At 37.2% G+C, this 11,954-nt stretch overlaps 1 protein-coding gene across 2 annotated transcripts in view; it reads left to right on the top strand.

The window, feature by feature from the left end:
• The window catches only part of LOC109844876 (BURP domain-containing protein 3), a 2,564-nt gene continuing 2,134 nt past the window's right edge, over window positions 11,525-11,954 (top strand). For both annotated transcript variants that reach the window (XM_020414044.1, XM_020414043.1), the window contains exons 1-2: window positions 11,525-11,666; window positions 11,759-11,864. In XM_020414044.1, coding sequence (XP_020269633.1) covers window positions 11,631-11,666; window positions 11,759-11,864 — 142 coding nt within the window. In that variant the 5' untranslated portion in view covers window positions 11,525-11,630. The remainder of the gene's footprint in view (window positions 11,667-11,758; window positions 11,865-11,954) is intronic.

Raw genomic sequence — 11,954 nt, 5'->3', positions numbered from 1 at the left:
CTCAAGAGCTAGATATGGTTGCCTCTCTTGATTTTTTAAAAATCAATGATGATTTAGTTTTATACTCTTAAAAATGATTTTTAAAAACCATAGTTCATGATTCTTGTATGTTACTTTTGAACTATGAACATTTTGTTTTGATTTGTTCTTTGAATTCATTATATTTCACTTATATGATGATATTTATATGTTTGTGCTTATGGATCATCTATTCGTGCCTTATAATGTATTCTATGAGTGGTTTGATCAAGTTATGTAAAGAAAATTTTCTTTTTGATCAAACATTGTTTTTGGACTCAAATCTTGATTTATGATTTCATTTGAGTGATTTGTTTTCACTTGAAAACTTTTTTCATGGTTCTCATGTTTTCCTTTTCTTTTGATTTCATAAATCTATCTTTAGACATGGTTTTTATGGTCTTTGATATGAGACACTATTTTTCATATTGATATATTCATATATGTTCTCATTATCTCTTGAATGTGAGTGATTGTTAGCATATCATTTATGCTTGCTCACATATTTGCCATGATCTTTATTTTATATTTTTCATATGGCATTTTGATAGGGGGAGCAATCCCTATATCTTTTTTATACTCACCTATGCTTATTGATAAGGGGAGCTTTCGCTCTCTTAATTCTTTTGTTCCATTTTTGATGTTGTCAAAGGGGAAGAAATATTATGAGTATAATCTTTCTTATTTATATGCATGTGAATTATAATTTATATATTCATTTCCTTTCATGCATATATCCTTTTTGTAAATTGTTTGTCATCATCCAAAAGGGGGAGATTGTTGGCCTTCTTGTTTTGATGATGTTTAACAAACAATTTACCACTAATGTTGTTTGTCTAGTATTTGTGTTTTCTTATTTATTATAGAAAAACAACGTAGTTGGAGGTTGGATGGATTGCGCTTCAACGATGATATCCAAAGGAGGTTAGCGGAACGTCGGGTTGAAGCCTATACAATTCAAGTTAAAGATCAAGTTCAAGCTTCATCCGCAAGTGTACCAAGTCAAGCTTAATTGAAGATCAAGATTGCTTGGGTAATGTAGTTTTAGATTTTATATTATGTGTGTTATGTACTCTAAGCTCAATATCTATACACACACATTTATTGGTTTCTTCGTATATATATATAGTTATATATATATACATAAGTTTTGGTTTCTATGCATATATATAGTTATATATATACATACATGTGTTTTGGTTTTTATGATATTACATACTCTATTGTGTTTTAGTACTTATTTTATTAAGTCTATATAATCATTGTGCAAAGTTTCAAAACATGGTTTAGCCAAAATATCAAATTTCACATGTTTACATTTTCGTGTTTTGAACTATTTTGCAAAATGATGATTTTTTACAAATGGGAAAAGCAATTTGGAAAATTCTTTTTGTAACATGTTCATTTACATGTTTATATACCTTTCCCAAAGTTTCATAATTTTCAGAAGTCAAATGAATATTTTACAAATTGTTTAAATGTGTTTAAAAACTTGTTTTCTGGAATGTCAGTTTTCGGTCGACCGCACCGGTCGACCGGTAAATTGTTCATTTGCTCAGTAACGATAGAGAGTCCGGTCGACCGACAATAGATCCGTTGGCTTCCAACGGCTATTTTTCTGAGCTGTTTGCTGGGGCTGTTTTTGTCTTTTGTTAGGGGTTTTGGCTGAGTTTTTGAGTGGGTATAAATATCCTATTGCTGTTCTCTTTCAACCTAACTAAGAGAATTGTTTAAACAAGTTTAAGGGTGTTTTGTGTTTGTTTAAAAGAGTGTTTAAGAGTTTTGTTTGTGAAGCAAATTTCACAAGAGCAAGTGGAGATCATCCTTTGGTGTTTGAGCATTCACTCTTCTCCCACTCTCTTGTCATCTTTAGAGAAGTGTTTCTAAACTCATCTAGCAATTTATTATTTTGATTATAATTTCCATAAGCTAGATTTATATTGAGTTTAGTTTAATTGATTTTATTTATCTCTTTGTACACACACAACCATTGAGCTTATTGTATTTACATTCATAGTATAATTGGGTTGTGGGATTGTGTAACTTAGAGAGTGAGCTTATAATTCGTTCTCATTCATTATAGAGAACAAACACTTTGTATTGAACCTATTTGTGAGGATTCACTTGTAATACACTTGTACACCGAGAGAAGTGTGTGGTGAGAGACGGGGTAGAGTCCAAGAGGAGTGGCGTCGGTTGACGTGCCTAGGGAGAGGTTGTAACCGAGCACTTGAGGAGGAGGACATGGGCTAGGACCAACACTTAGTGTGTGAGGTGTGATTGTATAGTAATTGTATTGTGAGGTGTAAACGTTGTTCGGGTGAACGTAGAAAACCCGGTTGTGATAGTGGAGATCTCCTCGAGGTGAGGAGCGGAGACATAGGTCGTGGGGACCGAACTCCGTAATCATATTGTTTGTTTGTGATTGCATTGGCGCACTTCCTTTTATGTTCATATCTTATATCGCCTTTGTTTATTGCTTGTTGATTATATTGCCCACTATCTAGTTTAGATTGTTTACCCTTGAGTTTATATATCCTTGCACATACATTGCTTATATCTCTTTGTTAGGATATATCTTGTTGTTCATATTGCTTATCCTAGCTCATATACATTGTTGTATTTCATACTTGCTAGGATAACTTGTTAATATTTTTTAATTGGCATTTAATCGGATTAGATTAGCATAAGACCCTAATCACCCCCCCCCCTCTAGGGTCTAACAGATATCTGTATGTAAATGGAGATGTACCAAATGAGGAAGGAAGAAATCCCAAACTTGCTTGGAAAAATCACATTGTAAGAAAATATGATCAAGATTTTCCAACGCAAAATGACACATAGGACAATGATGATCCCATGTCCATCCTTTTTGGCTGAGGTTGTCTTTGATATTAAGTTTATACCTATATAGAATCCATAAGAAGAACTTTACTTTGCTAGGCAGAACACTATTCCATAAAACTGTATAATATGGACTGCATATACCACCATCGCTAAGGAATTTGTACATGGAACTCACTGTATAAGCATTAGTCTTATCTTGAGGCCAGGTTACCTGTTCAACATCCAAGGAGGAGCTAAGATTGGAGGAGAAGAGCAAGTGTTTGAGGGCTTCAAATTGAACACAGTTAGAGTCTCCAATAGGCTTTTTGATAATAGGTCTCCAGAGCCAGTGACCCTCGTGGAAGAACCCTTGAGAGGCTATAGATACTTGTTGAGTGAAGGCTATCTTGTAAGCTAAAGGATAAAGACTTGCCAATAAATTATCACCGGTCCATTTGTCCTCCTAAAATCTAATTCTCAAGCCACTACCTAGATGCCACTTGACCATATCTAGAAAAGGTTGGCAGATAGAATAAATGTATTTCCAAAATTTAGAACGGTAGTTACTAGAGAGTGCTATTAGATACAGAATAATAATCTAATTAAAGAACAGATCCCATATGAGAGTCATGAGATATGAATTTCTAAATGCATTTAGATGAAAGAGATGAATTAAAGACTTCAATATTGTGGAACCAAGGCCCAATATTTCTTAGGAGTACAAACAGTATTCCAATTGACAGAAGATTTGATTCCATATGATTTTTCACTCCCTCCCCAAAGAAAATTACATTTAATCTTATCCATTGCCTTGATAAACCATCTAAACATTCTGAAAGAAGGAGAGGATAAAGAGCAACTCAGAATATTAGCTATGGTAGCACCTCGGTTGACGAATTTCCCTGAGTAGAAAAGATTAGATTTGCTATAGTTGATAACAAGCCCTGAGACATCCTCAAAGAGATAGAGAATGGATTTAATAGTGGATAAATTTTGATGATTTGCTTCATAGAAAATTAAAGTATCATTCGCAAATTGTAAAAAACAAATATCATTTAAACTACCTCTAAGATGAAGCCTTGCTAAATCTCCAGAATTGACACTACTAGTCAGCATTCTATTAATAACATATACAGCAAGGATGAAAAGCATAGGGGATAAAGGGTCACCTTGCTTAAGACCTCTATAATAGTTAAAGATATTGGTAGGGCAGCCATTAACTATCACAGAAGATGTAGAAGATGCAAGGATATGTTCAATCCACTTACACCATAAGAGGCCAAAACCTCCAGCCTTGAGGAAAGTAATGATAAAATTCCAACTAACAGAGTCAAAAGCCTTCATGAAATCAATTTTGAGGATGCACCGCTTCGATATTTTTAGAAAAATAGTATAGGGTCATTTCGTGACTAAGGACAATGAAGTCTAAAGATGATTTATCAGAATGAAAAGTAGATTGAGATTTATCAACAAGGGAGGAGAGCAAGGGCTTTAGTCTATTGGCTAGGACCTTATTGATGAATTTGAACAATCCATTCAGCAGACTACTAGGTCTGAAGTCCTTGGCACAACTGGTATTTTTAGATTTAGGAATAAGATCAAGAAAAGAGAAGTTGATTTTGTGAATAGGGGTTGCATCCAAATATAAATGAGAAAAGAAATTGAAAATATCCTCTAGAATTTCATCCTAGAAAGATTGATAAAAATAGACTGAGAAACTCTTTGGGTCTGGAGAATTATCAGGGTGAAGACCAAAGACTACAACCTTAATCTCATCCTAGAAGGGAATCAAAAGACTAAAATTCAGGAACCTAAGATGGATATAGGTGGTCCCAATCAAGTTTAAAGGAAGAAGAAGATTCAGCTTGAAAGAGATTTTAAAAGAAATCAAAGAAAACCTTCTGTTTCAGATTCTCAGTGGATACAAAGTCACCATTATGGTTGAGGAAATGAATGAAGTTGGATATTTTGTGGTGATAAGCAACTTTATGAAAGAAGGAAGAATTTGAGTCTCCCTCCTCAAGCCAAAGAGCTCTAGATCTTTGTCTCTAATACACTTCCAAATCAGGCTGTGAGAGAGGGGAAGAATCCTTAAGGATAGAAAGGTGATCTAACTTCTCCATGGCCTCCCTCTTGGACTAAGAGCTGAAGCCATAAACATGTTTTTTTTCCATCATTTGATTTTTCTTCTTCATGATCTTATGTTTTTGGTGGAGAATATCGACATGGTTATCTCGACATACAAGGGAGGACCAAGAGTGGATAATAAAAGGTTTGAAAGAGGGGTGAGAGAACCAAGTTTTATCTAATCTAAAGATATGTCATGGTAAAGGAAAGGAGGTATCTAAGAGGATGAAAGAATGATGAGAGCGGAAGGATGGGAAGGAGAATTAGACAAAGGAAGAAAATTTGGATTCAAAATCTAAAGTGATCTATCAAGATGGGCCATGACTGGAGAAGCTCTCATGTTAGACCGGGTAAATTTTCTACTATTGAGGGAGAGGTCCATGAGAAAAAGAGAATTGATGAAAGTTTTGAAGAGATTCATGTCCATACGGGATTCAATTCTATCACTTCTCTCACTAGAATGCAAAGTAACATTAAAGTCCCCAAAAAGAGACCATGGCAATGGGAACATTAAACTAACTCTCTTTAAGTCCTACCATAAAACTTCCTTCTCCTCTTTGTTGATAGGAGCATATACTTTAGTGATCAGGAGTTTTCCATTGTAGTGTTTATAATATAGAACAACAAAGATAGAGAAGTTCCTGATATATGAGTCAATGCAATCAAATAGAGAGTCATTCCATCCTAATAGCACTCCATCCTATAGTCACGAGCATCTAATTTAAGCCAAGAATTAATCTTATACCCACCAAGACTTTTAAGAGATTGTGGTCTAATAACATTTAGTTTAGACTCTTGAATACCTATAGTAACAACATTAGAGAATATAATGCTATCTTTGACCAACCTCCTCTTAGTTGGATCATTTAGACCTCTAGCATTCCATGAGCCTAACTTCATTAAAATAGATAGAAAGCAATACAACCAGAATAAGGAGCAGTGGGCTAAGACTTTCGCACTGTTCTTTAGGTCTCTGTGGCCTTAAGACGAGCTAGACCATCTAAGGGGACAAGTTCCTTAGCTCCCCAGTTAGATAAAATGCTGGCCAATTCACTATCATGCTTAGCATCCAAAGATAAGGAGACAGAAGCAGAAGATGTGGACTTACCCCCATTTAGAAGAAGAAAGGAGAGACCTGAAAGCTGCCAGATGGTGTAGACAAACTTTGTGTCCCAATGTTCTCCCCACCAGCTTGGTCTTCCCAACGAGCTTCTTCTTCCTACCTGTAGCTAGATTCTCAAAACTTGGGGGAACCGAAGTAGATACCTCCTTCCTTAGGGTTGTTGGTGAGTCGCAACAGAGTCAGTAGCAGTTAATGGAGGATTTTGTGGGGGCATTTGATCCACCCACGACTTGAGCCGCCAAGAAAGCTGACTATTGGGCCCTCTCTACTATCATATTATTGTCATTTCAGACTGCCTCAATAAGTTAGGGTTTTGCTAAAATTATACCCATAGTTCGGGGCCCTAAGTTGATATGAGACCTCCTGGAATCCTGCTCCACATCCTCTTTTACCTTAACAGCCTCCTGAAATCCCATCTTATTTAAATTTGAAAGTGAAAGGACTAAATTGCCCTTCCCTTTCAACTTTCTCGCTGGTGAGGTAGGAGCCTTCATGGTCGGTCGCCTCTAGTTTATCTCCTCCTCAGAGTCCCCTTTGTCCACCCAAGCTAATTCCTTGAATGTATTCCCCTCCCACTTTGCTTGATGCTCTTGCACCTCTGATATTTGGAAAGCCCTCTCAATAATAGGTTTACCGATGACTTGGGTAATGGTGGATCCTTCCGTTAAGCTTCCATCGACTAGGGAAACATACAAAGTTTGATCTCCTTAAGAATGTCAAGTAAATCCTTGACCTTTATTAGGACCTTGCGGTCACAGAAGTTCATATGGAATGCAATGTTGTTAGAGCTCATGATGCACTCCCCTACACCCTTCAGAAAGTTCTAGAGAAATTCCCATTCCCAGAGGTGGTAGGGAAGCATGTATAGCCGAATCCATGTCAGGAAAGGTTTTGGAAGGAACTTGAGGCTAAGGTCCTCAAATTAATGTCGGAAGCAACCTTACAAGGATCATATATCAGTTATCTTGGTATCTTCACCTTGCTCAAGAAGGTCATCATTTTGGAATTGGACCATAAAACTGGTCCCTGCTGCTTTCGCAATCGTGAAAGGCTAGTCTTTCAAGTTGAAGGGGTACGCTAGCATCTCTTAGAGCTTAGAGATAGATGAAGTACCAGCAGAAAGATAGAAAACGACAAAAGATCCCAACTTTTTATTGACATTTAAGGTATCCAGAGGAAAATTGATAATAGAGGGGGAGAAAGAAACTTTGTCGCAGATGTGCAATCTCGAGAGGTGTGCCCTGAGCCATGGCACCTGAAGCAAATAAAGTCTCCTTTTGGGCAGCCCTTGGCCATGTGGTTCTATTTATGGCAGAAAACACTACTTTGGCGAAAAAGAAGAAGGGAAAACAAAGCTCTTTCAGGAGGAAAAATTGCTTCTTTTTTGTAGGAGACTTTTGTCCAGCCTTCTTCAAGATCCGGATCTGAACAAAGATGAGGAAGAGGAAGAATGCCCTTTTGAGAAGACGTAAGGATACGAGAATGAGGTTGGCAGTTGTCCTTAGGGAAAAGGGAAGTAAGGAGTTTTGGAAATTGGTGGAGGTGAACTGACTGTGCACGTTGGCAACATGTGAGCACTGATTGGAGCAGATGGAAAGGTTTCATAAAATAATCTGAAATCCAAATGAAAGCCAAAGATGATAGCAAATGAAAATCAAATGAAATCCAAATGATACTAAATGCAATCAAATTATGAAAATTCGGGTTTAAACCTTCTCCAAGATCCGGATTTAAACGGGGATGAGGAAGAGGAAGAATGCCCTTTGGGAAGATGGAGAGATAATAGAATGAGAGTGGCAATTGTCTTTGAGGGAAAAAAAGAAAAGGGTTTTGGAAACCAGTGGATTTGAACTGGCTGCACACGTTGGGCAACGTGTAATCGTTGATTGGAAAAGGTGGAAAGACTACTGTTGACAGGACGTGGAGGGACGATTGCAAGCCTCCATTGCTTACCTTCATATAACTCTAAATATCGCCCTCCTGATCACGCTCCTAATCGCCCTCCCTCCATTGAAAAGATTGGTAAGTAATTAAGTCTGTTGACCTTATAAGACATTGTATCGGCTTAATTAGTGCTTAGAATGTGATTACCCCTAAATGACTCAATGCTTCTACAAATGGAGAGACGATTAACAGTGATGATCTATAATGGTTAAAGACATGCAATTGTCGCATCTCGATTAAAGCATAAAACTATTTATTTCCCTCCTTTTAAAGTCCTTTTAAATATTACATCAAAACTTTAAAGTTATGGTCAGGATTGAGGTTTATATTTTTATATTACAACATGCCTTCTCAAGTTGAACGTATTTTGTATGGGCTGAAACTTGGACCCATGCAGTGGTGTCAATTTTTAAAAAATCTGCTTTAAATTCATGGCAAGAGGGATTTGGACCTGAGTTGCTCTGGTGAAGATTGAGAGTTATATTTTTATATTCTAACACCTCATGATACAAAAGACTTCCCAACGTAAATCCTAGAGAAACTAACAGGCTGTATGAGAACTCACTAACTTGGGCACCTAAAGACTTCTCGACATTTTTGTTGTGAGCTCAGATTGCCGGAGGAGCAACAATCTATGCTAGCTAGGCATGACTTCTAGGAGAAATCTATCATGTCTAAGTCTCGCAAGACCGACATCTTTGTTATAAACACACTTAAGTACTATTGAATCTTTCCTTGTGGATCTCGAAGGTACTTAGGGACCCCATCGTAATCTAGTATTAACACAAACAGTTAAAAGAGGAGTGCAAATTGAATATCAAATCCATACAAAAAAGGGATAAAGTCAAGTCATCATTAAAGTAATGTTAAACTCTTAACTTCTTCATTAAAGTATCAATTTAACTATTATCCCTCTTATAGTATAAGATCCATAACATGCTATATATAGCATCATAATCATCATTCATGCCCTCAAACTTATCTCAGTGTCCTCTCACCATTTTGAAGAGTATTTGTTTCATGGCGCTTGTCTTCATGGTTTAGGGCATAGATTTATTGCAACTTTAATTGCGGTGCGAGTGTTCATGACTTGTCAAGTTGTTGCAACGACTGTCACGTATATTTGAGTTATTAGTGCTTGGTCAATTTCAAAATTATGCAATTTATGAGCAGTTGCAATTACATAACTTTAGTTTGAGCATTTGCAATTTAAATCACTTTTGTTTCTCAAAAGGCTACAACTCGAACATATATTTACTCAAATGTGCATTCATTACAACTTGAGGTGTTTTGCAACCGCAGTTAAACATATTTATTAGCTATAACGTGTATTAGCTATACAATGACATGTAGCTAGGGGTGAGCACGAGTCAGGCCAAGTCTGACCCATGAACTAGCCTGTAGGGTTTTGGACGAGACCAGTTTTGGCCTGGGCTTGGGAGGGCCTCGGCTAGTCGGGTTGAGGAATCTATAACTAGGTTTTGGGCTGGACGCAACCCTATCCCCGGCCTGCATGAGGCCTAGCTAGGTCCAACCCGGTCCATGATGGTTCGAATCGTAGGTAAGCTCGCATTCTTTTTTTTTTCAAAATTTTTGCTAGATTACTATGTATAATTTAAAGAGGAAAATCTATATTTCACCTTTTTGAAAAATCTAAACCCTATAAATTTACAATTGGTGATGGAATTATAACTAAAGATTCACAATAATTTGAGCATTCTTGATAAATCAAAATGACTATAAAACATTTATTAAAATACTGGATAGAGTTTAGAAGTTCTCTACTACTTAGATTATGACTCGAACACCTCAAATTATAATTTTTAATTGATTTGCTACTAAAATTTCATTAACATATGACTATCACCTAAGACTGGCTGGTCGTCGCGCGAGACAGTGTTTACTGTCTGCGAGCAGTAAACACTGTCCCGCCCTGCGAGACAGGGCCGTTGGGCGTAGACCACCGGTCGGATCGCGAGCATGGGTTCGGATGGTCTATCTTGTACTAGGTTGGGAACAGAAGCCTAAAGCTCCGGGCGCCTAAGGATAGGATATATATAGACTAGATTAAGAGCGGTAGCTGCACTATGGATCAGACCAAATGCTATCTTTAAGCCAAGACACGGCTTTGGTTCCGGCCGTCCGTGGATCACCACTCTCAGCCCTACGCGCAGGGGCAAAAGTCGAAGACCCACATCAAACCAAACCGTCACTTCCTTCTAGAAAGCATTAATTGTTCAATATGTTGAGTTTCTTGCGGATACAAAACTTGTTGGCAATTAAAATGGTAAGTAATTAAGTTAACAGATGGCCCCTTACCAGTGCAGTTGAAGACGCATTTAAGTTTTGGATTGACGTCACGCTCGCACAAGTAATGAAGTAAACGCTACTCTCAACTTCTAACTTAAATCATAAATTATGACTCACGCAGCCGGACAATCTATGAATAAAGTCTTAATCTTGTAAGCGCAGCAAGGAGACGAATTTATTGCTGCACTTCAGATTTCTCACGGGAAATAAAAATTAAAACAAATGGAAATGAGATCAAAACACAGGAATGTATTAAAGATGGTAAGATTGAAACAGCATCAAGTACATGTGAAAATGTATTTATACGGATTTTTCAGACAAGACTAGCATGTTAGTATGCTATTTTATAACCTAGGATAGTATGAAGGGTTTTAAGTTTTAACAATATCAAGTATTTGCTAGATTTGGCACTCGTCTCAACTCAAATACATCTACCTCTACAGTAGAGATCTTCTACATCATTGATTGTAGGGAATCTCTACAGCTTGTCAATAACATCTTGTCATTCAACGCACCTCATAAATGATATTATTTACATAAACTATATAAAAACCCTTTTAATTGACCTATTGAAAATACCTACAATCAAAGCTCTAAATAATCTGAGGCTCCACATTTGCGGACGCACAACAATAGATAGTCATTTTATTATTAAAAAAACATAGAGCGGCAATGACAGAGGAGATAGATTACGAGAGAGAGAGATAGAGAGAGAGAGAGAGAAGAACCTCAGAAATTGATAGATCTTAAATTTAATCTAAAGTTATGTTCAAGTTATCGCCTCTGATTGCACAAGAGGATGTCTTCTCCACAGTATCTTGTCCAAGACAGCATCCCTCGGCGCTTAATCAGTGCTATTTGGCTACCATTCCCTACCTTTCTTGTATCAACCATTCCCTTCGTTTAGATGCCTGTTCCGTAACTCGTCCTGTACTTTTACTCCGATCCCAGGCTCCCACCTAAAATTTAATATTTCTTGTCACTTTTGCCATGTTTGTCAACCCCATATCGCCCCTCGACGTGTCCTGATTCAGATTCAGGATCAACCCTCCCTGCACAACACATGCATTTGATGGTGCCCATAACCAGAATCCTTCACTTGAAAGCCGACAACACTCAAATCAATTAAAATCAATGTCAAGGCAGAGGGCAGTTGAGCTCTAAAATTAATTAATACGTACACTCAAATGTAGGTTTATCAATTATGCTATCTCTCAACTTCTCTATATAAACCAACTAGCAACTTACTTCTCTATTCCATGTAATCAAACCTCTCTCCGCCATGGATCGTCTTCTAGCTCTGGTTGCAGTCCTCTTGGTGAGCAACTTTTATTATTATTATTATTATTATTATTATTATTATTATTAAGCAATTATGTAATAAAGAATGGTTCTTTTATTTGCATACAGTTAGCAGTTGCAGCAGGTGATGCAGCACAATCTGGTGAGGTTTATTGGAACAGAGTCTTGCCGAATGCCCCCATGCCGAGTGCCATCAAGAACCTATTGGCCCTTGGTACTCTCGTTTGCTCTCCAAAACATATCTACTTCTCTTTGTATATTGTCACTAGTTTGCATTGCTCTCTATATATATATAGAGGTGTCC

This window comes from Asparagus officinalis, chromosome 6, assembly GCF_001876935.1.
Source record: "Asparagus officinalis chromosome 6, Aspof.V1, whole genome shotgun sequence".
NCBI lineage: Eukaryota > Viridiplantae > Streptophyta > Magnoliopsida > Asparagales > Asparagaceae > Asparagus > Asparagus officinalis.
Note: the sequence above shows the minus strand (reverse complement) of the source record. Positions and strands in the feature narration are given on the sequence as shown.